The following is a 24,906-nucleotide window of genomic DNA, read 5'->3' on the forward strand; positions in this document are numbered from 1 at the left end:
TTGTGGCCAAGTTCTTTAATAAAATATTGCAGCAAAACTATTAAAGCTATTCTATCTGAACAAACTAAGTCTGGTAAAGAAGTGAGAATCAAGTATCTTTGAATGTTAAAACTCAAACATGCTGAAGCTTTGTTGAGGTCTGTTTTATATAGGGGTGGTAAATGCATGGAGCTTTTATTTGAAAGGTGAAGTGTGGGCTGAGGATAGAAAGCGCTTGCTGAGGGTTTGGGTTCCCACTGTGGGTCACTAATAAATTGAGGTTAAGGAAGGATGTTGAGCACATTGCCAACATTTACCATTTGATGTTATAAAGGAAAAAGTCTAAATCTGCTTCCTTGGCAGGATCCTTGGGTTTGTGTTACCAGTAGTCACTGAGGCCACTTTCAGAGACCAGTCACCCAGCACTGGACTGAATCAATCATGTGATTTCTTAAGTTCTTCCCAAGAGTTGGCAGGAATCTGGATCAGTTCCAAGACTTCATTAGGAGGGTTCCAGTCTACTCCAGGATGATTAGGTCCGGGGTCCTCTGGTTTACCTGGATCTGCTTTTTCAGTATAAATTAGAATCCCAGTGTCAGCATTCCGTGTGTTCAGCAGGGTGGCAGGCAGCCAGCGAGCATGGTAGGTGCTATCCGCCCTCGGTCATTGGTAGCCCCCAGCTACCCTGAAGACTGAGCAGATCCGGCAGGCTGAGCCCTTAGCTTTACCCAGGCAGGCAGTAGACTCTGGAAACCGGTAGGCGAGTAACTCACAAAGTTACACAGAGGTGCTGTGGGGGGACCCTTAGGTCAAGTATGGGAATCTGTTGTCAACAATCTCAGAAATTAACTTTGTATAACCTTTATTTGTGGCCCACCTAAGTGGGCCTACATATCGTTCTTTGTTCACTTGCTCAGGTAATTTGGGGTAATGACCTCATTCTTGCCAACACCCACTATTAAACCAGCTGTAACATTACCTCCCTATCCCCCGCAAGGCACGTAGCTACTAGCATCGTTCTCTGCCGGTGGCTGCAGAGAGCACAAGCTGCCTGCAGAGCTCATGCTGCTTCTCACCACCGTCCTCCTTCCTGGCAGGATCCCATGCTAGGCAAACCACCAAACTACGGCTGGAGCTAGGCCTCTGCCAGTGGAACATCCAGGACTGCATTGCTACCAGGAGCCCCCATGAGACTCTAGGTCCCAGGAAAGGGCACTCAGGCAGAGGTGCAGATGTCCTAGGAGACCCCAGAGCCAAGAGTGCAGCCAGTACCTTCACATTTGTAGAGCTCAATAAACAAATGTTAGCGTATGGAGTGAATAATATGCATGTCATATGTGACTTTGCCTCCCAAAGAGGCATTATTTCCATTCTGTGTAGGACTTTTAAAAGCTTCTTTTCTGCTAGTAACAAATAGGTTGACTCTAGCGTTTTCTACCCTGCTAGTAGTTACCAAGAAGGTAACTTGGTAATAGAAAGACACTCCTAAAGGAATAGTTTCTTTAAGCTCTAATAGGACTCTTTGGGCCCCAAGTAGAAGCTGAAACAGTTCAGAAAGCCCTGTTCTTGTGGCATATCCCCATCTCCCTAGCCAGGGGACTCTAGTGCTGGTGCAGCATAGCCTTAAAACTCAAAAAGTTTCATCCCATGGCTGAGATAGCTCCTGTTACAGGAGCCACACTTGATTTGCCAGGTTTTCCATTCTGGAAGGAGGCCTTTGTTGGAATTGTCTCTGAGTACTTAGGGCCAAGGAAACAACAGCCTATTTATGGCAGAAAGGAGAATTGTGAACTGGGACAAGGTGATTGCAGTTATCAATAGCAGAAAATTATAGAAGGAGGTAGAAGAGTATCCTGAAAAATAATTTTTCTTAGGAAGCGTACAATTTAAAGAGGCATTTATCTAAAACATGTCATCTCTTTAAGGGTGTCAGAACTCAGCAATTTGATGTGATTTGTTCAGTAAGTTGGAGGGAGGGATTGTCACATGATTTTGTTTATTTTCTAGGGTCTGTTTTTCTCTTGGAGAAGTTAAGTTTCATTGGTTTTTCAGAGCTTGAGACTTGTCCATATGCACCTTAGTTAAGGCAGAACTACTAACTAGATTTTCTTCTCAGTAATCCACACAAATCTCCAGCAGCCTGAGTCGGAATCTCAAGTTGATTCCTGCTCATCAGGCCTCCTCTGGTGTCTTTCTTTCCACTTTCTCTCTTCCTTTCCCTTGAGTCTTCTCTCTGCCTAGTCCTCCTCTAAAACTCCTTGACTGCTTACTGTTACATCTGCTAGGTCATTGCATTGTTGTTGAACATTTGCTCTGCTTTGTGGTGTGTTGGACTTTGGTCTTGTTTTATGATCCACAGTATTGCATTCTCCTTTTTCAAGATATAAATGTTTACTAAATCCACATTCTCCTCCCTGTTGATGTAAGCAAATATGAGCCTGGCACCAAAGATGACAGTAGAAAAACAGAGTAATATTAATGAATTCCTGTAGCTTTCCTTCTTCCAGCTTGCTTCATCTGTGTTCTTTTCCTTTAATTCAGGTACGTGGGCAAAGACTACTCTGCTGCTCAAGAATTAATGGAAGATGAGATGAAGGAGTACTACAGTAAGAATCCTAAGGTCACCCCAGTCCAGACGGTGCAGGTTGGCCAGCTGCTGGCTGTAAATGCTGAAGAGGATGCTTGGTTACGAGCCCAGGTCATTTCAACAGAAGAGGGCAAGATAAAGGCAAGCGTTATGAAGACAAGCACATTACTTTTCAAATGAAAATATTGCTTCTAATATTGTATCCTCTAACTGTATGTAGTTTCCTCCAGAAGTTAAAAATAATAATAATTATCCCTGTCAGCTTTTAAGTCAGTGGTAGTTATATTATCTTAGAGTTTTAGTTTAAACAAAGAAAAAAATTCTTCTCCATTGGAATACCATAACCCATGATGTAATTAATCAGGAAAACAAACAAACAAACCTGTATTCGTATTCCTCAGGGTTACCTGATGAATACTGATCAGAGCTCTGTGGGCTTCTTATCAAGGTCAGTACTTGGAAATGAGGGAAAGCATACAGATTGGAAGAGATGACATTCTGTCCTCTCTTGCACAGCCAGCTGAGGGGAACCCCAGATAAAACTCGACCGTGCCCCAAGTCTTGCCCTCCTGGTCATCTCGGAAAGGTCAGAGGGCTCTTTCACTAGTCTCTTCCATCAGAGGCTCCAGTACTTCCAGACTTGGCCGCGTTCATGGCGACCAGCCCCTGCTCTTGCTGCCTTTTCTTTCCTTCACCTTAGAGACCCAGAATGAGAACTTGCTCCTCAAGGCACCGTTTTGTCTGAACTCTGGAAATCAGGGTTAGCACGTCTTAGAATGCTTAGCGCTGAGGGGGTGGGAAGTCTAGCCGCCTGGGGCCCCAGTCAGGGGGTGGCCCTGTCGCTGCCGTGTGTGTGGTGAGAAGCCTGAGTGACCTCTGGGTGATGGGGGTAACTGTCCTAGATGTTAGCTCAGCTTCATTCCACTTCCTGACTGTTTCCCTGCCCTTAGGACGTTCAAAACTTAGCTGCCTGAAGGCACAGGGATTGCTTAGGAAGAGAAGAAGCGTACAAACCCTGATGATATGTTAAGAGTGCGTCAGGGTTTATGATAAACACTGCAGATCCTCCACAAGGACATCCCCCAGTCTGAGATCTACAGGGCAAAAATCACTTGGGCCTCGCTTCCTTCCTTATCTCTGCTGTGGGAATTTAAACTCTGGAAGTCAGTCAGACCTGAGTTTGAGTCCCAACTCTGCCACTTCTAGCTGTGTGACCTTGGGACTTCTCTGATTCCTTACCTATAAAATCAGACACTATCATCATGCTAGTATCTGCCTGTTATACTTTTCATTCACTTTTTTCCATTGTCTTAGGGAAAGAGACAAGACTGACAAGGCTTGTTCTCGAGAAGCTTTTATGCTAGTAAAAAAAGACAGATAATGCACAAGTATACAATAAATGAAAAGGCAGTGAAAAGCAGTGAAGGAAATAACCAGGGTGCTGCAATAGAAAATAACTGTGAAGGAAGGGATAAGCAGGGAGATGTTATCTGGTTTACTTGCTTCGAAGGTTGTTCCAGTGCCTGTGGGGGGCATAGGTTGTGGTGTGGGGCATAGGTTGTAGTGTAGGGCAGAGATCAAAAGTAAGACCAGTTAGTTGCCTGTTGTAGTAACCAGCAGCTGCAACCTGAATTAGGGTGGAAACAGTGGAGCCAGAGGTAACAAGACAGACTCAGGATGTGTTTGGAGGTAGAACTGATAGGACACTAATTCTTTGGATGTGGAAGAGAAGGAAGGAGAAGGTTCAGGATGGCTGATGAGTTCAGGACTTGAGCAACTGGGTGGATGGTCATGCCATTTATTGAAACTGGGAAGTCAGGGAGAAGAATCAATACATAGGAAAATCAAGAATTTTGTAGGACCTATTAGGTTTGAGAATAGCTATCTGATTTCACCTGGATGAGCCTGGAGCTCAGGGAGAAGTCAGAACCAGAGGCGGGGCATCGGCATATAGGTGCCACTTGAAGCCCTGGGACTGGGTCAGGTCACCTACAGGAAGAATCACCCGTAGAGCAGAGAAGGGGACCCAGAACCAGGCTCTGAAACACGTCAGCATTTAGATGGTGGGCATGGGAGGAGCAAAGGAGACTGTGAGAATGGCCACAGAATGAGGAATACCAAGAGGACCATGTTATGGGAACCAGAACACGGAAGTGCCTCATGGAAGGAAGACAGCACAGGAAGCAGCAGGCTGTGCCATTGCTTCTGAGAGCTGTGGGCTGGTGTTAGGAATCAAAGGGGTAGCTTAGTGTGTTGTAGATAGTAAGCTCTTTAAGATAGCAGTAGTTGTGGCAATCCTGGCCTGATCTTGTTCCCATATCCCCGTGAACCAGACAAAGATGAATTTTACCCCTTCCTAGGAGAAACACTAGCTACTCAACAAGTCTTGTTTCTCTTGACTTTTTCTGTGCCTGACGGCAAGTATCCATTCCCTCCTTGATTTCCACAGATTTTGGTGAACATGAGGAACAGGAACTGGCGGTCACCCCTCAGGTTGGTGCCAGTTTGACCTGGTCCAGACGCACATCGCAGAGGTGTCTGCTGGTTATTACTCAGAGGGCACTGTGAGGCCTGTGGCCACTTGAGGGAGCCAGAGAGCCAGGAACGGACTGGGGCCCACGGCCAGGATAGTCAGCCTGCTTGTGCTCATCCAGGGGCGGAAGGGCAGTGAGAGTCTAGCCGGACGTCCACGGGCAAATGTTTTATGAACCACAGCTGACATGCGAATACCTGGTATCGTGATTCCAAAGAATAAAGAAAGAGAAGAAAAGCTTCAGAGTTACAGAAGCCCTTGGAAGAATTTAGAACAGTATTCTTTTGTCTCTTGCTGCTGGGATTACATTCTGAATTGCCCAGGAATCATGATTTCACATATTATGTTCTATTCTCAGAACACGTTGTCTCCATTTTGGGCCTAGGAAGAGCAGAATCCAGGTTGTGGGTGGTGATTACTATTAAAGGAAACAAAAGCTGCGTGAATCCTGAGGTTTTGGGGAAGGAAATGCAGGTGCTAATTTGGGGTTGGAGAAGTTGCTGGCTGCAGTGTGGGAACCCTGCCAGGGATTGAGGCCTCAGGGAGCATGGAGTCAAGATCTGAGCTCCAACAGATGACCCTTTTCAACCTGGGATACACAAGCCCCACAGCCCCAGTTACCAGGTGGCCGGGGAGACTTCAGTTGTCTCTCTGTGCTTTTCTTCCTTAGATTCTCTGATGGGGGAGAGTTTTTGGTTTTTATACTTAATAGCAGAATCTCAGTACTCAGAAGTTGTGGACTTTATTTTACTGCAGAAAGCAAAACTCCATATTACTTGGTATTTCTTTTCCATGCCTTTGCCCTGATTTGTTTTGTCTTGTTTTTGTAATAACTATAATCTGCTGTAATTAGGGAAGCGTGCACTTTCCCTCCTATTCCTAGGTGTCATTATAAATCAAAGCTTAAGGTCTCTAGATTTTATTTTTCTCCAAAAGGGAAAATGCTTTGGTTATATAGTCCTTTTCAAATAAAGTTTTATTAATACACTAAACATACTGTCCAGGCCCTCAGTGTTGGTGATGAGAAAGCATCATGCAGGTTTCTGTAAATGCAGAACTCTGTCCAGCAGACTTGGGATCTTTTCCTGAGCTGCATGGAAGCCTAACCCAGCTTCTCAACCCTGAGAAAAAACAGAATTGTCTACTTTTACAGTGTAGGATTTCATGTTACCCAGCTGTAACATCCTTGCTGTCATGGACAATATCTCACTCCCTGGGAGCATAACAGCTGAGAGCAGGCCATCATAAGTGCTGCTTTGGGGGTATAGAATCTGACAGATACCCCAGTGTGTACCTCCTCTAGAAACAAATAATGGAGGGGTGCAAATCAGAAAAGAAGGAGGTGATGTAGGCATTATGATAGTAGGGCAAGAGTGGAGCAGCCAGGGATGGCAGAGCAGACACGTGTGCTGCTGACAAGCTGGTAACGGAAGGCGTCGGAGCTCCGCGGTCCTCCCTCTGCTCCCGGTTGGCAAAGGAGCAAACTGAAGCCAATTAAGTGCATCGTGAGTTTTTTTTTTAAGAAGTAAGGATAAAGAATTTTATTTGAACCTAAACGTTGTTTCTGTTATCATTAGGTGTGCTATGTTGACTATGGTTTTAGTGAAAATGTTGAAAAGAGCAAAGCATACAGATTGAACCCGAAGTTCTGTTCACTCTCATTCCAAGCTACAAAGTGTAAACTCGCAGGTAAAAAGAAACTTTTTTAAAAGAGCTCTCCACTTTGGTGTGTATTACCATTGTACTTTGGGGTAGTTAAATCCTAAAGCATACTGAGTATTTCCAGGTGTTAAAATGTGTTATTTCTTGAAAGGTATAATTAAATTCATGTTTAATGTTCTTTCTATAGGATATGATCATTATACAAATGTTATAATGTTTTTATATATTTTTGTTGCATTATACGTAACATGTGGGCTTCCCCCATAGCTCAGTTGGTAAAGAATCTGCCCACAGTGCAGGAGACCCGGGTTCGATTCCTGGGTTGGGAAGATCCCCTGGAGAAGGAAATGGCAACCCACCCCAGTATTCTTGCCTGGAGAATCCCATGGACAGAGGAGCCTGGCAGGCTATAGTCCGTGGGGTCGCAAAGAGTCGGACACGACTTAGCGACTAAACCACCATTCAAACCACCACCGTACATAACATATAGCATATCTGGTGTTACTATTCAGAAATCTACTGGACACCTGAGAGGGTTTGGTAGTTGCTGCCCTGGCTGCCCTAGCAGCAGCTCCTCGAGGCCCTGTGTCGTGGGATTTGCTCAGTTTAAGTTGTGTCATCCAGCCCGTTGTGACGTGAGTCCCAGCCTTCTGCCCAGCTAGACCCTGCCGGTGCTGCTCATCACCGTGGAGCACCCTCTCACGCCCTCAAGCACGAGCCTGGCTGTAGGTCGCGGTCAGGCTCTGGTACTATCAAGTACCACTCTCTTTTTTTCCCCTCCTTGAGGAGGCATGGAGGAATGCATGTGTGTGAGGATGACGTGTCGGGATGGCCTAAAAGTATGGGGGACAAACGTTAATGTTGAGGAAAGGCATGGAAATAATGTGTGCATCATGCAGGAGAGCTGGAGCTAGATTCAGAAAATGATCAAAATTGTTTTCACGAAATTAGACCTGTGAAGAGATACCTTCTCCCAGCAGGGCTGAGTCTCTGTGTCAGAGGAGCTGGGTTCGGCTCTGTCTGTGAGATACGTCTTGAGTAACTTTAAAATCTTGTGACAAACCTGTGGAAGTTAGTTTGAAAAGAACATACCAGGAGCACAGGTGAAGATTTAGGATGCTGAAATGAAAGGTTTCATAGAAACTTAGCTATGGAAAGCAGGATAAGAACAAGAGAAAAGTAGGTCATAAGGAGTCTGTGAACTTTTGTTTATGGATTTAAAGGGGGAAAACATAGAAATAGACACTGTAGTACCATTGGGGAAGTGATGTCCTAGTTTAATTTGTTTAATAGATTAACTTTGAGTGGTCATATATATGATCTATGAAATTACAATTTTCTAAGAATAAAGAATAAGTAGACTATGATAAAATTCACCTAATACCCATATTACATTAAACAGTATTTAATATTTCTTTCATAAATCAGAAAGTTCTTTGGTATTCTCAGTGCCATCATGGTGTACTTGAAAAGAAAGGGAATGGGGAGGCTGTCTAAATTTTGTGAAAGAAATAATTGTGTATACTTACTTAGAAACTGAAAAAAAGAAAAAAACACCAAGGTTATACTTCTAAGGAGAATGTTACAAATCCATGACTATAACACATAATTGGTTGCTAATTTTTTATATGCATTAGTCTCTTTGTTTTAAATATGTGCTTGTATATAAAGTGAAGGCTATTTCTCCTAAGATAGAAATTCAGATTGATCATCAGCTTCTCTTCTTGCTGTATGTAATATTGCCTGCAGCTAGCGTGATCATTCAAAAAGACTCTCACATTATAATGAATATTTTTAAACCTAAGGCTGGATATACTACAAAGAAGTTTGTAAAACAAAGCTTCCCTATAAAATTTCAGAATTTTGTAGCAGATTCATAATTGTAATAAGTAGCCAGAATGAATACAGTCAATGTATCTTAAAATGTTTCTTCTAATTAAATAGAGATTTAAATATTCAATATTTTTCAGGGTTGGAAGTTCTAAGTGATGATCCTGACTTAGTGAAAGTGGTGGAATCTTTAACTTGTGGGAAGATCTTTGCAGTGGAAATACTTGAAAAAACTGACATTCCACTGGTTGTTCTGTATGATACCTCAGGAGAAGATGACATCAACATCAATGCCATGTGCTTAAAGGCCATATGTGACAAGTCACTAGAGGTTCACCTTCAGGTACCACCGTGACCCCTATTGTCTGTTCACACATATCACAGGAAAGAAATTCACCAGAATTGAATGCGGTACATTTTAGGCTAACATTAGATAGAGACAGAATACATATGTATTGAGAAAAAAGGATAGAGGGGAGTTAAAAGTGGGGGGAAATGCCAAAACATGAATAGTAATTGTTAAGAATTGGATTTTAATTTTATTTTCAAGTTCCTACAAACAGCATATATTAATTTTATATGAAATTATTTTGCAAATATAAGGGAAGATAATTCAAAAGAAGGGAAAATTAGATCAGTGAAGATGTACATTGAATTGCTAGCTTTAACATTTTTAAAATGTAAAGAACATAGATGTCTGCAGGAAAGGACACCTTTAAATAAATCATGGAGCAGCCACTCTAAAGAATAGGATTAGGTGTCAAAAATGATTATTTTAGAAACTTCATAACAACATTGGGAAAATATTGTTTTAATAATTATCAATAGCACAACAGTGAATTGCCTTCATACTTCATTTTATGATTTGACTAAAAGTGGCTAAAACTAAACCTTTTCTGTTTTTTTAAAGTTACTAAAATTCATGTGGGCCATTGGCAAGGATTAGAAAGTAGACTAATAATGGGATTGATCTTTTGAGAGTTGTTTATTTTCATTTCTGTTAATGTTGCAAAAATATTTTTATAATAATTCTTTTTCTAAATTAATGGGACTAAGATCTTGGCATCCAGTCCCTTCTGTGGCAAAAAGATGGGAAAACAGTAGAAATAGACATTATTTTCTTGAGTGCCAAAATCACTGCAAATGGTGACTGCAGCCACAAAATTAATATACGCTTGCTCCATGGAAGAAAAGCCATGACAAACCTAGTGTTAGTTGCTCAGTCATGTCTGACTCTTTGTGACCTCAAGGACTGTAGCCCACCAGGCTCCTCTGTCCATGGGATTCTCCAGGCAAGAACACTGGAGTGGGTTGCCATTCCCTTCTCCCGGGGATCTTCCTGACCCAGGGATTGAACCTGGGTCTCCCTCATTGCAGGCAGATATTTTACTGTCTGAGCCATCAGGGTAGTCTCAAACCTAGACAGCGTGTTGAAAAACAGACATCGCTTTGCTGACAAAGCTCCGTGTAGTCAAAGCTGTGGTTTTTTCCAGTAATCATGTACAGATGTGAGAGTTGGACCATAAAGAAGGCTGAAAGTAAAAGTGAAAATCACTCAGTCATGTCCCACTCTTTGCAACCCCATGGACTATACAGTCCATGGAATTCTCTAGGCCAGAATACTGGAGTGGGTAGCCTTTCCCTTCTCCAGGGGATCTTCCCAACCTAGGGATCAAACCCAGGTCTCCCACATTGCAGGCAGATTCTTTACCAGCTGAGCCACAAGGGAAGCCCAGAGAAGGCTGAGTGCCAAAGAAGTGATGCTTTTGAATTGTGGTGCCAGAGAAGAGAGTCCCTTGGACAGTAAGGAGTTCAAACCAATCAATCATAAAGGAAATCAACTCTGAATATTCACTGGAAGGACTGATGCTGAAACTCCAATACTTTGGCCACCTGCTGCAAAGAGCTGACTCATTGGAAAAGACCCTGATGCTGGGAAAGATTGTGGACAGGAGGAGAAGGGGATTACAGGGGATGAGATAGTTGGATGGCATCATTAACTCAATGGACATGAGTTTGAGCAAACTCCAGGAGATGGTGGAGGACAGGGAAGCTTAGCATGCTGTAGTGCATGGGGTCACAAAGAGTCAGATACGACTGAACAGCTGAACAACAACACAATTAATGGGGAGAAGTAAACCAGAGTTAAAGATACTCTTAGGCTATTAGACAGGGGAAAGTGGTTAAAATATAATGCATGCAAAATGTCTACTCTGTGCCTGATACAACTGAGAGCAGGTACTCCTTTTGAAAGAGAGATAGCCAAGCTAGTTTTTCACATCTGCATTATGAATTTCATTCTATCCTATCTGTCCTCCTGCTTGCTTTGAAAATTGTGAAATGCAGAGGCTGTGAGTGAACCAGGTCTACCCCCTCAGGGAGGTGAGAGCCCCACTCTGTTCTCAGCATCGTGGTGTGCCCTTTGTTCCAGGTTGATGCCATGTACACCAACGTCAGAGTGACCAACATCTGCTCCGACGGCACTCTCTACTGCCAGGTGCCTTGTAAGGGTCTGAACAAGCTCAACGACCTGCTGCATAAGATAGAGGAGTACTTCCACTGTAAGGTATGGCTGCGCAGCATCTGTTCCCAAGACGAGTCCTAGCGTTGCAGACAGGAGGAGTCACTAAATTGTACCCTTGTAGTGAGTTTTGAACAGTTTAAGGTAGAATCTCTAAAATAGAGGGTAAGATCCCAGACTTGAGAATTTGAACAAAACGCCTCAGTGGTTTCTGCAGTGTAGAATGAGGATGGTGATAGTGAGTACCCACGGGATGGTCGTGGGGACTGGTCACAGGGCTGCTGAGCCCAGGGCGTGGCCCAGGGGACGTGCTCGGCGACGGGTCGAGGTGCAGTTGGGGAGCCTCCAGTGCAGCCGCCTGTGACCGTCCTCGCGTGCAGCTGGCCCCTCTGCCTGGACAAAGACAGAACCATGGAATTGACAAGGAGAATAAAACTTCTACGGCATCATTCCCCAAGCTCCTTATGGTCCCTGAGAGAACCTGTACCCTGGTAAATGTGGTTCTACAGTTATACTTAATAATTTCTTACCGCCTGTAATGCAGGAGACCTGGGTTCAATCCCTGGGTTGGGAAGATCCCCTGGAGAAGGGAAAGGCTACCCACTCCAGTATTCTGGCCTAGAGAATTCCATGGACTGTAGAGTCTATAGGATCGCAAAGAGTCAGACACGACTGAGCGACTTTCACTTTCACTCTTAGTTTACCCTTTAATTCTAGTATCATTTTCTCTGAATCAAGATCTGTAGAGGTTTTCTTTTAAGCTCCTAAAGGGACTTCCTTACATCCATTAGGACGTTGTCGTCGTAATCCACAGTATGCTGTGGTTCCCGAATGACTAAACTCCTATGCCCCTTCAGCTCTGGCCCCTTGCCCTGGAAGGGAACGCTTCTCTCTAACCTGCAGAGCGCCCCAGGGCCTCACAGTACTTGTTCGTAGCACTGTTTCAGCTGTTTGGACGTTTGTTTGTTTTACTAGAGTGTAGGCTTCCTGAGGGCAGAGACTGAGCCTCCCCAGGTTCTGGTAAGTACCTAATTCACTTAGGTACTGTAGTACGTTATCTAGTGTCTTACATAAAATCAGTATTCCAAAATATTTGCTGAATTGGAATAAACTTGTGTTCAGACTACAGCCTAGAATCAAGACGTTAGATCTGTAACTTTACGTCTTTCTCCATTGCAGATGTCTTAGAGGTATCTCAGGAGCATTACTTAAGTTTGATTTGCTAATCTATCCTGAAGGAATCTGAGACACCCAGAGGGTGGACTGTAGCTATTCATTTACATGCATGAGCTTATCATCTACAGTAATGAAGAGCACCCTTGATCGTTCTTAGTGCCCTGGGAACTCAAGGGGAGGGAGACACTGCGTTTGGGGAGAGTGGAAACATTTACCCTGAAGGAATGAACCAATGGCAGGTCCCCAGCTTCAAGCTACAGAGAGGAGGAGGAGGAGGAAGATACTGAACTGGCACTGATGGCCACATTTGTGTTGATAACATTTCTTTTGGAATTAAAATCTTTTCTTTGAATCTGAATGTTAGCAGAAGAGAAGAGAAGGCCTAATAGACAGCTAACCTAACCACCTCCCTCTCATCCAGGCTGTTCTTTTTATCAGATTCATCCTCCTCCTTTGTATTTAACTGATGTTGCCAGAGCCTAGATGAATCATCCTGACCTCCATGCTATCATTTTTAGACATGTTTTAACAGGGCTGATTTGTGATCCATGTGCAAGGAAGGAGAGTAGAAACATTCACTCTAAAGGAAAGAGTAGATGACTGCCGCCAACTAGCACTGGAGAACAAAAGCCGAAGTCCTGCAAGCCCAGCACACGCGCTGTGTCCGCTGTCCTGCAGGCCTCACGGGAAGTCTGATCACGGACGGGGACGCAGTCGGCCTGCCCGCGGCAGTGGTGTGGCAGCGTGCGCTTTGCCGGGTCATGAAAGTGTCTCGTCTTTGTGTTTTGCAGCACATGACCTCTGAGGCCTTCGTTTCGTTGCCCTTCTGTGGGAAAGTCTGCCTCTTCCACTGCAAAGGAAAGTGGCTACGAGTAGAGGTAAAATTAGTCACTTGACTATTTTTTAAATTTAAGATAAGCTATTTCAGATGTACAAACAAGATTTTTTTGTTGTTGTTTAAAAAAAAAATCACCAGTTTAAGAAATGAAATATGACTGTTAACTGTTGACCCTGCCTCTCGGCAGCCCTTGTTTTTACTTCCTTCCCTGGGCACACCAGCTGAATTTCTTATTTCTCATTCCTCTTCACTGCTTTATATTTTTACTATATTTGTGTCTATATAAACACACTTTTTTTTCCGTTTATTTTATTAGTTGGAGGCTAATTACTTTACAATATTGTAGTGGTTTTTGTCATACATTGACATGAATCAGCCATGGATTTACACGTACTCCCCATCCTGATCCCTCCTCCTACCTCCCTCTCCACCTGATTCCTCTGGGTCTTCCCAGTGCACCAGGCCCGAGCATTTGTCTCATGCATCCAGCCTGGGCTGGTCATCTGTTTCACTCTAGATAATATACATGTTTCGATGCTGTTCTCTCGAAACATCCCACCCTCGCCTTCTCCCACAGAGTTCAAAAGTCTGTTCTGTACATCTGTGTCTCTTTTTCTGTTTTGTATATAGTGTTATCATTACCATCTTTCTAAATTCCATATATATGTGTTAGTATGCTGTAATGATCTTTATCTTTCTGGCTTACTTCACTCTGTATAATGGGCTCCAGTTTCATCCATCTCATTAGAACTGATTCAAATGAATTCTTTTTAACGGCTGAGTAACATCCCATGGTGTATGTGTACCACAGCTTCCTTATCCATTTGTCTGTTGATGGGCATCTAGGTTGCTTCCATGTCCTGGCTATTATAAACAGTGCTGCAATGAACACTGGGGTGCATGTGTCTCTTTCAGATCTGGTTTCCTCAGTGTGTATGCCCAGAAGTGGTATTGCTGGGTCATATGGCAGTTCTAATTCCAGTTTTTTAAGAAATCTCCACACCGTTCTCCATAGCGGCTGTACTAGTTTGCATTCCCACCAACAGTGTAAGAGGGTTCCTTTTTCTCCACACCCTCTCCACCATTTATTGCTTGTAGACTTTTGGATAGCAGCCATCCTGACTGGCGTGTAATGGTACCTCATTGTGGTTTTCATTTGCATTTCTCTGATAGTGATGTTGAGCATCTTTTCATGTGTAAACACACTTTTACTGTCTGTATATTTCAAAATAGAAATAATCAAAATACAGAAATGAATAGCATATATAATGTTGTTCAGTTGCCCAGTTATATCTGACTCCTTACAAGCCCATGGACTGCAGCATGCCAAGCCTCCCTTTCCCTCACCATCTCCCAAAGTTTGCCCAAGTTCATGTCCATTGCATCAGTGATGCCATCCAGCCATCTCATCCTCTGACGCCCTCATACTTACAGTAATACTTACAGTAAAAACATAAATACTTAAAGTAACACTTAAAGTAAAAACGTGAATAAAGTATAAGTGAATGAATGTTTAAAAAATTTATATCAATTGTAAAGTGTGTTGATTCTTCTGAAACATGCATTTTCATTCCTTATGCTTGTGATGTAATCTGTTTTCCCTGCTGTGTGATGTGACAGTGTATGAATATGCCAACATTATCACTCCACTCACCTGACAGAGGATATTTAGCTTGTGTCAGATTTTTTGCCACAAACGTGGCTACCCTGAAACTTACCCTGCATGTCTCACAGGGTGCGTGTTTAGGAGCTGGATTTCTGGGTGTAGGGAGTTGCTCTCCAGAGTCACCCTCCCTTAATGGGGTAGCCCTTTGAAAGTTCTGACTTCTTGGGGGAGTCTCATGTCCTCCCTCCCCCTTGCCTAGGATTGCTTGGGTTTCAGTTTTCATATACTGTTTCCAGTGCCTAATAATTGTTCTATTTTTCTTGCAAACTCAGTTATGAATTTTAAAAGAGGTTTGTTATATTTTATCATATACTTCTTTTATGTTTTTCAGAAGCAGGTTTTGGATTTTTGTGGTTGCTATTTCTTTCTTTTCTTCTTCTTCTTTTTTTTTATACTTAGTTTCCTCAGTTACTAAATTGCAAATCTGGGCTCAATTTCATTTTTCCTGCTTTTCCTTTGTTATAGTGGTTCTTAACCAAGGTGCAAAGACCTCTACTTACAGGGGGTGCCTGAACCCATCTACCATAATCATATGCATATTGTGTGTGTGTATGTGTATGTGTGTATGATGCATTTTGGAGGGAAAGTATTCATAATTTTCATAAGATTCTGAAAGAAACCAACCCTAGGTAGGTAAGAATCGTTGCTTTATTGAGTTTTAATACAACACAGCAACATTTTGATAACTTAATTGTACTGATTTTCTCTTTTAGTAAATATTAATCATGACCACTTCAATAAAAGCATCAATTTTGAAATAATTATTGTCATTAATGTGAATGCATCTTAGAAAGTCGAGATCTGGGTATATGACTAAAAATTATATGCTTAGCTATAAACTTCAAAACATGACTTGTTAAAAAGAACACAACATTATTTGAATTTTAAAGCTCTGTGCTGTTTAGTGTATAATGTATAAATGCATAAATACTTAATTTTTAAGCCTTTTATTTTGAAATAATTTCAGACTTTTAAAAAGTTGCAAAAATATTTCAAAGAGTTCCCAGATACCTTTCACCCACCATCGCCAATTGATAATATCTTGTATAACCATTGTCAAAACCAGGAAATTAACACTGGTACAATATTATTAACTAATCTGCAGAACATACTGGCGTTCCCAGATTGCCCTCCAGATGTCCCTTTGCTGGTCCTCCAAGTTGTAGCTAGTGGTCCTGTCTTAGTTTCCTCTGGCCTGACAGTTGCTCAGTCCTTGTTGTTTGTGGCCTTTTGAAGAATAGCAATATTTTGTAAAGTATCTCTCAGCATTAGTTTCTCCATGTGTTATAATCAGGTTATACCTTTTTGGCAAATACCTTCTCATTGCATGCTCAAAAACTTTAGATAAATATCTAGTATTATTTTTATTGCTATCAAATTGTGATTATCTACCTTTCAGGTAGCAGAGGTATTCATTTTCTTAATGATGCATAGAAAGTTAGGAAAAGATGATTAATGAAAAGCATATCCTTAAGTGATGTATTTGCTCTTGACGTTTTAACTTGTCTAACTTTAGCACATACATTTTCTGAACTGATTCCATACATCCAGCCACCTTTATTCAATGCAGAGACCATTCCTCTCCGTTTCCCTGTAGAAGTGATCAGCCTTCACTCTGCACCATCTTCCAGCCAGTCTTCAATCACAGACACTTGACTTCTGCCCACACTCCATCGGAGAGCCTGTTCTTGTAAAAGCATCTTTATTATGCAGTCAAATTAGTATCTTCCAGGTCTTGTCTTTCCAAACCTCTTCGCATCAAATAGTGGTAAAACCTGAAATTCTCTTCTCACTAAGCTACCATATTATCAGATCCTAACCTTCCTTGTGATAGTCTAATGATTCTTTTTGTTACTTTTCACCCCAAACCTCCCTCCATCCCCATTTCTGAAATGTCAGTGTCCCCAAGTCCTATTTTGGCTTATCAGTCTTCTCCGCCTCTTTATCCTTCTGGATAATCCTATCTCGTAGTTTCAGGTACCATTTCAGCCCTAATGACTTCCAAAATTCATTTCCAGCCCCTGGTGAACTGTAGATTTAAGCAAAAAGCCAGCCTAATTGTTCATTTCACAAACTTTAAGTTCTCTGTGTCTGAAACCAAAATACTTTCTCCCCATCCTTACCTTTTTCCTATGTCTCTGTAGTGGTGGTACCTTCCTTTGTGCAGCCGTTCAAGCTGTTTGTTAAGAGTTATCTTTGAATCCTACATCCTCCTCAACCCCGCAATGTAACTTATCACCAAATGCTGCTGATTTTACATCTTCGTCAATTCTTGCCCAGGTCACTGCAGTACCACGCCAACTGTTTCCTCTGCCTTCACCGTTGTCTTCCTCAAGTCAAGCTCTGTACCACTAAGAATGGGCAGCCCAAAATGCAAATAGTAACACATCCAGCTTACAATGAGATTTACTCTTTCCACAGCACTACTTCGTTAAACATGACTGATCTCATTTAATGTTTGCAAAACCCTGTTATCTCTGTTTGTACTGATGAGGAAGGTAACTCAGCTAATAAGTAGGGTAATTGACATGTAACTGTCTAAGCCACCAGGGAAGCCCAAAACCAAATTTATCAGATCCCAAAGGCCTCATTAGCAATTTTATAAAGTTGACCACCTCATTCTTCTGTTTAAGGCTTGACATTGGCTTCTAATCTGCAGGGTAAAGTCTCAGTTCTTGAAGACATGTCTGGCTCTGCTGACCTTCCCTTTGCCTGTCTCCCAGCCTCACCTCTTGCCTTGGCCGGCCTCTCACTTGATACTCTAATGTAACCACAATGCTTGTAGTCCCCACATGTGAGAAATACGTGTGTGCCTTTGCCCATCCTCTCCCCTCTATTTGAAATGTCACAATTAGCCTCTAACTAGACTCCTACATTCAGAAAACTAAGATCATGGCATCTGGTCCCATCACTTCATGGGAAATAGATGGGGAAACAGTGGAAACAGTGTCAGACTTTATTTTGGGGGGGCTCCAAAATCACTGCAGATGGTGACTGCAGCCATGAAATTAAAAGACACTTACTCCTTGGAAGGAAAGTTATGACCTACCTAGATAGCATATTAAAAAGCAGAGACATTACTTTGCCAACAAAGGTCCATCTCGTCAAGGCTGTGGTTTTGCCAGTGGTCATGTATGGATGTAAGAGTTGGACTGTGAAGAAATCTGAGTGCCGAAAAATTGATGCTTTTGACTGTGGTCCCTTGGACTGCAAGGAGATCCAGTCAGTCCATCCTAAAGGAGCTCAGTCCTGGGTGTTCATTGGAAGGACTGATGCTGAAGCTGGAACTCCAATACTTTGGCCACCTCATGTGAAGAGTTGACTGATGCTGGGAGGGATTGGGGGCAGGAGGAGAAGGGGACAACAGAGGATGAGATGGTTTGATGGCATCATCAACTCAGTGGACGTGGGTTTGAGTAAACTCCGGGAGTTGGTGATGGACAGCGAGGCCTGTGATTCATTCTGCTGCGATTCATGGGGTTGCAAAGAGTCGGACACAACTGAGCGACTGAACTAACTGACTGAAACTCCTACTAATCTGGTTTACTCCCATTCATCATTTAGGGTACAGCTCTGAAAGGACATAAATTTGTGAAACTTATGAAACTTCAGTTTGTGAAAAAGGAAATACTCGTATCTAATAAACATGATAATTTCTTAAAGTGATGAAAATTTACACAACTTAAATTATCCAAAGTGATTTGTTAGAAAAGTCACAATGGATAAACTTAAGTAAAATTACATAGAAGACAGATAACATGAAATATTTTTATGAGACGCTGTGTGAAAGGCAGTCAACTATGAAATAGTATCTACAAACATGTTGTAATTTTTGTAAATCTAATTTTTGTGAATCATGGATAAAAGACTAGACAGAGAACTGTAACCTATAGTAGATGACAAGTGATTTTTATATCATTCTTTTTAGGTATCTAAATGTTCTATTGTGTAGGCATTTTATTAAAATAAGAAAAGTAAATTTGGGGGAAAAAAAAGTACCAATTCTACGCTTTGCTTCCTCCTGAAAGCTAGCTCTGACACCTACCTCCTGCTGGGTCAGTTAACCACCCTGTGTGTTCTCCTGATACCCGTGCGTATCTTCATTGTCACCCTCACTACAGTATGGTATGGCATGTGTTTGTATCCTCCCTCACAGCGCTAGGAGCTCTTTGAGAAGGGGTGGTATATCTCTGTAGCCCACTTATGCCTGGATATGGCAAGCATCCATACCAATGTGTCTATTCAGTATGTGTGTATGAATAAATGAATACATTTTAAAATATTGTTCCATGGGCTTGTGTGTGTTTATCATGTCTTAAGAGGTTTGAAATTTATGCTGTTAGTCAGGCATTACCTGGGGCAGTAGAAAAAGGCTTCACTTTCGGTGAATCTGACTTCGCGCTGAGAGTGGCCCAGGTCTCGACAGTCGTCGTACTGAAAGCACCACCACCAGCTTAGGTAGCAGCCCATGCAGCTGTAGATGTGAAATCTTAGCCCAGATAACCACCCCAGTGGGGGAGTGTTTGGCCAACGTAAACACTTAGGGGCTTCTCTGCTGGTGAAGGGAAAGCCTTTCAGCAGGCAGGGAGTCCCCCAGCAGTGCGAGAGACACGGCAGACACAGGTGCAGTCCCTGGGTCAGGAGGATCCCCTGGAGCTGGGCGCGACAACCCACTCCAGTGTTCTCGCCTGGTGTTCTTGCCTGGAGAATCCCATGGGCTGAGGAGCCTGGTGGGCTCCAGTCCAAAGAATCATGAAGAGTTGGACAGCTGAGCAGCTAAGCCCACACACACACAAATATTTAGCGATGGCAAATACCACAGTGGCATTTTGGGGGCGCATTAGGGGAAACTGGACTGCCCTGGTGGCTCAGACGGTGAAGTGTCTGCCTACAGTACGGGAGATCCGGGTTCAATCCCTGGGTCAGAAAGATCTCCTGGAGAAGGAAATGGCAACCCCACTCCAGTATTCTTGCCTGGAAAATCCCATGGATGGACAAGCCTGGTGGGCTACAGTCCATGGGGTCGCAAAGAGTCGGACATGACTGAGCGACTTCACTTTAGGGGAAACTGAGCATTTAAAGATACTTCCAGAATCTTATATTGTGATGTTGCCATTTGACCACAGGTAGGTGATTATTCAGTATTCTTGGTGGCTCAGATGGTAAAGAATCCACCTGCAACGCTGGAGACCTGACTTTCTTAGTTCCAATTTGTAGTTAGACCAGATGATACAGATTATCACTGGGCTTTCTGACTAGGCTACGAAATAGCAAAATGCGTTTTAAAAATATATAGTATTTACCTACTACAAGTAAAATTCTGTCTCTGAATTCTATTAATTTCCTCATTACTGTGACACAATAGTTTTTCTCTCCCTCATGTGCTAATATTTTGGAGAACAGACTGCATCTTATACTCAGCAGCATATAATGATATACCAAATTGTTTCATAATCAGTAGTGTCCTAGAGTTGCAAACATAGTAATTATTTACTATATTTATGAATTAACAGCAAGATGTCAATTCTACTGTAAAAGAATACCTATTTGAGAAACAAGTACATTTTAAAATAAGAGAAAATTTAACCAGCATATCGTCTTTGTTGTTTTTTATAATGCATTTTAGAGTTGTGCGGAATGAAATTGAACAGAACCATTTGGCCTGTTGGATGCGCTCATAAATCAGCCAACACTTGTCTCTTCGCAGATCACAAATGTGCACAGCAGCCGGGCCCTTGACGTGCAGTTCCTGGACGCCGGCACCGTCACGTCCGTGAAAGTGTCCGAGCTCAGGGAAATCCCCCCGCGGTTTCTCCAAGAGATGATCTCAGTGCCGCCCCAGGTACCGTATGTGCAGCCCGGGAGACTGCCTGGGGGGAGTTTGAACACATTCATGGTCACATTGTGAGATGCTCTCTCAGGTTCTGGTGATGACTGAGCTTACAGCAAGACTGGAAATGACCCAAATGTGGAGTGGCTGACTGGGCTTCAGATGTAAAATTTTGCTTAGACAAGAAGGCCAGTCAGACTTAGAGAATGTTGTTTGATAAATGTCTTTTTCAAGCATGTTGAGTCATCAGGCTATATTGTCCAGTTAGAGATTCTGTTTTAATAATTGGATGACAGTGCTGGCTTCTACACAGTTTCAGGATGTTATATGTCGATATTTATTTCCAGAGTTCTTAATTAAGTAACCTGTCCTGGATATGTTTATATTTAACCTTTTCCACATAGGTTTTGGGGTCTTGCCTGATAGCTCAGTTGATAAAGAATCCGCCTGCAAGGCAGGAGACCCTGGTTCGATTCCTGGGTTGGGAAAGATCCATTGGAGAAGGGATAGGCTACTCACTCCAGTATTATTGGGCTTCCCTTGTGGCTTTGCTGGTAAGGAATCTGCCTACAATGCAGGAGACCTGAGTTCTATCCCTGTGTTGGGAAGATCCCCTGGAGAAGTATTCTGGCCTGGAGAATTCCACGGACTGTACAGTCCACAGGGTCACAAAGAGTCAGACATTACCAAGCAACCTTCACTTCACTTCCATAGGTTTCAGTGAAAAGATTAACTGCAGGCTATCATTCCCCTCTTGATAGAAATCCAAATGATAAGAAGTTTGAACACCTCTGGCCTCTGTACCCCTTGTTAGAACACCCATCCAGGGCCAGCCTTACCTAGAAAAGGCTCCCGGGGCTGGAGGGGAAGGGGGATCTGTCCTGCTGCTTCTGAGTGTCTGAAGGTTATGCAAAGTGTACTGTCTTGGTAAAAGCCACTATAATTTTTTCTGTTAACCTTACTGGATTTGCCATTTGATCATTGTGAATTTGGGAGAACCTTTATAACAACATCTCCCTAGAGGTTGAGAGTAGCAAATGGATCGCCTTTGGCCAAGGCTGACCCATGAATATTGGATCGGAGCTGTTGGCTCGTATAGTGTTTTAAAATGTGAGTTAGTCATTTGCTTCTATCTTCTGAAACTAGAAAATGTGACTGTACTGAGCAGGCCCTGTTACAGGACAGCGCTCTAAGGGAGCTTGGGAGTGCCGCTCTCTATAGGGGAGGGTGCAAGCTCACCAGTGCCCCGGCCCAGCCGGCCTGCCTCACTCCCTCATGCCCACCAGGCAGAATCCGCGCTCTCTGCTCTTGGGGACCTCCACACCCGGAAAGGAGCCTCATCTAAGGGACACAGTGGGAGACGGTGGGTCCTCACGGGTAAAGAGAGGCATGATGGTGAGGGTCGGGCACAGAGGGAAAGGAGGAATGTCAGATCCTGGAAGTAAGTTTGATCTCCTTCACAAAACTGCCTCCATCAGTTCAAAGGCTCCTGTGAGGCTGGAGGGAGTCCCTGGGGTTATCTTTTCCTCCCTGAGGTAGACATTCTACAGACGCTTGTGCAGTGATGGTGGGAGGTAAAAAGCCTCAGGAAAAATGAGGTATCGACGGGTTTCAGTTTCTCTTAGCCTTCTTAATTCTCATAACAACCTCCTTCAAAAGTGAAAGTGGCTCAGTCGTGTCCGACTCTTTGCGACCCTGTGGGCTACAGTCCATGGAATTCTCCAGGCCAAGCTACTAGAGTGGGTAGCTTTTCCCTTCTCCAGGGGATCTTCCCAACCCAGGGATAGAACCCAGGTCTCCCACATTACAGGCGGGTTCTTTGCCAACTGAGCCACAAGGGAATCCCTCCTTCAAAAAAGTGAGCACAAGTGCCTGAGGTACTCCAGAAATGCTTCATTCAGCAGTGTATCTCCACAAAGAGTTCTACAGTGAGTCAGGTTTCCTCCAAATGACACTTCATTTTTTTTTTTTAAGTTGGACTTAGAGGGAAGACTTCAGTATAAGTCCTAATCTTGTCTTCATGACTTTGTGACCTTACTTAAACAGGTTAGTATGTCTGAGTCTGTTTCACCATCTGTAAAATCAGATGGCAACACTAGCCTGCCAGTATTGTAGTATTGTATTGTAGGGTGAGAAGTCCATTCCAGGCCTTTATAACCCTGGCTCATAGGAATAAAGATAATGGTAGTAATATAAATAGGAACACAGACGCTCCAGCCCAAGAGCTGTGATTGTCACTATTAGCTGTTGCTTGCTTTCTGTCTCGGCAACATTTGAGTTGTATGAAAATAATATTGACGTTACTCTTAAGTACCTATTTTAGGATGGTGTGCCCTCTTTTCCATTGTGTTTTCGTTTCAGGCTATCAAGTGCTGTCTAGCAGATCTTCCACAATCTATTGGCATGTGGACCCCTGATGCTGTGCTTTGGCTAAGAGATTCTGTTTTGAATTGCTCAGACTGTAGCATTAAGGTTAGTTATCTTAATGGTCTCGATAAAGGACTCGTTTGGTTTTTGTGAAAGAATTTTATCTTCCTGTAAACTGATGCTTTCACATCTGACACACTTTTGTAGTTAGGAGATTGATTACATATGTAGCTATGAGACATTTTGTGGTTTGATTTTTATTTAAGAATTTATCCTGTATCTGCAGTATTATGTTTAAACCTTTTATATAATTTATTGATTATTAATAAAGTAGCAGATAGTTTTCAGCTCTTAATTTGCTCCATGATAAGGAATTAAGTACCCAACAAAGGACCACATATCTCTCTCTCTCTCGCTTTTTTTCTTTAAGATTTATTTATTTATGTTTATTTTTTCGGCTGTGTTGGGTCTGCATGCTGCCCGAGCTTTTCTGTAGTTGGGAGGGCAGGGGCTGCTCTCTTGTTGGGGAGCAAGGGCTCAGCGCACTGGCTCAGCAGTGGTGCCGCGTGAACTGGTCGCCCCACAGCATGCGGGGCCTTCCCAGACCATGCGGGGCCTTCCCAGGCCATGCGGGGCCTTCCCAGACCAGCGTACAAGGTGGATTCTTAATCGCTGGACCACCAGGGAAGCCCTGGACCATATACTTCTTGATAAATCTTTCTAAAGACCATTTAAGTAAGTCCTGTATTTCTTTTTTTTCCTAAAGTAAAATGAATTATAAACAAATTTTGCTTATCATCTTGGTTTTTTGTCTCTTTCCCTAAAACTTATATAAACTGCTTTCTTTCTTTCACTCATGTGTTTCTTTTTCACACTCTTCAATCTTCCTATCAAAAACACTGCTCATATTTCCAAGAATAGAAATGCAACATTAAAAAAAAGAAATGTGAGATAGTATTTCTCTATTTTAGCTAATGTAAATAGTGTTATCATTTTATATAAGCATGTAACAGTTAACAGTGAAATGTCCCTGAGAAATCTCTTCATGAGGATCTCTCAGTTATTCTAGCCCACACTGATTTTCCTGTCTTCATTCTCCTCTAGGGCTTCTCATGTACAGTCACAGTTATGTACCATTTTGTATTCATCAATTGCCACACAAATATTGTTTTCTCAGCTACATTTTCAGCTCCTAAAGCCAGGGTATTGGTCAATAAAAATATTTTTAGTGGTTGATGTTTGAAATAGTGTTTCTGTACCATTAATATCAAAATGACTTAGCAGTCAGTACTTCATTAACCCTCCAAAGGACGAGTTTAAATTGACCCCTCTGCTGCAAGGAAGACTTTAAAGTAGATGGCTTTGGAAGGATCGCCATGTGGCGTTTCCTTGTCTGCACGTCTGTGCTCCTGCCTTTCATTTCTTAGCCCGTTTGCTCAGAGGTAGAAGTGTCTCATTTTTGTTGTTCCTGAGATAAAGCAGGGGAGCTGGGGAGAAGAATTAACAGACACCCAGCCCTCGGGGGCATACAGCAGCCTAGCCCCAGTCACCAGCGCCTGGGGCTTCTGTGCAGACTCCCCCACTGCCAACAGAAGAAGGTAGACAGGTGGTCGGAGGTCTCCTGGGCAAAAGGCGCACCGTGGCGACTCATTTTGGCCTACTCAGTGGAGCTTCCTTCCTCTTTTTCTCCCAAGGCCCCTCTTCCTTATGTAACTAGGGAAGAGGAAGAGGGGTGAGAACAGATACTAGGACCAAATAAGGAGTTTGGACCCAAGGTCCCAAAAGATACGGTGAAAGGTGAAGCTTTTTCCTTCCCCTCCCTGTCTGAGGGAGCGCCAGCACTAAGCAGAATGCTTCTAGGATGTTTTGCTATTTTTATTGTTTTTATTGTTGAAGTTGGCTGATGAGCACATGGGA

At 42.9% G+C, this 24,906-nt stretch overlaps 1 protein-coding gene across 4 annotated transcripts in view; it reads left to right on the forward strand.

Annotated features, from left to right (window-relative positions):
* The window catches only part of TDRD7 (tudor domain containing 7), a 90,983-nt gene that overhangs the window by 58,108 nt on the left and 7,969 nt on the right, over positions 1 to 24,906 (forward strand). For all 4 annotated transcript variants that reach the window (XM_065907740.1, XM_065907741.1, XM_065907743.1 and 1 more), the window contains 7 exons: positions 2,521 to 2,707; positions 6,677 to 6,788; positions 8,732 to 8,934; positions 11,023 to 11,157; positions 13,080 to 13,166; positions 20,500 to 20,634; positions 22,984 to 23,094. In XM_065907740.1, the coding sequence (XP_065763812.1) occupies positions 2,521 to 2,707; positions 6,677 to 6,788; positions 8,732 to 8,934; positions 11,023 to 11,157; positions 13,080 to 13,166; positions 20,500 to 20,634; positions 22,984 to 23,094 (970 nt within the window). The remainder of the gene's footprint in view (positions 1 to 2,520; positions 2,708 to 6,676; positions 6,789 to 8,731; positions 8,935 to 11,022; positions 11,158 to 13,079; positions 13,167 to 20,499; positions 20,635 to 22,983; positions 23,095 to 24,906) is intronic.

Source organism: Muntiacus reevesi, chromosome 17, assembly GCF_963930625.1.
Source record: "Muntiacus reevesi chromosome 17, mMunRee1.1, whole genome shotgun sequence".
NCBI classification, from domain to species: domain Eukaryota; kingdom Metazoa; phylum Chordata; class Mammalia; order Artiodactyla; family Cervidae; genus Muntiacus; species Muntiacus reevesi.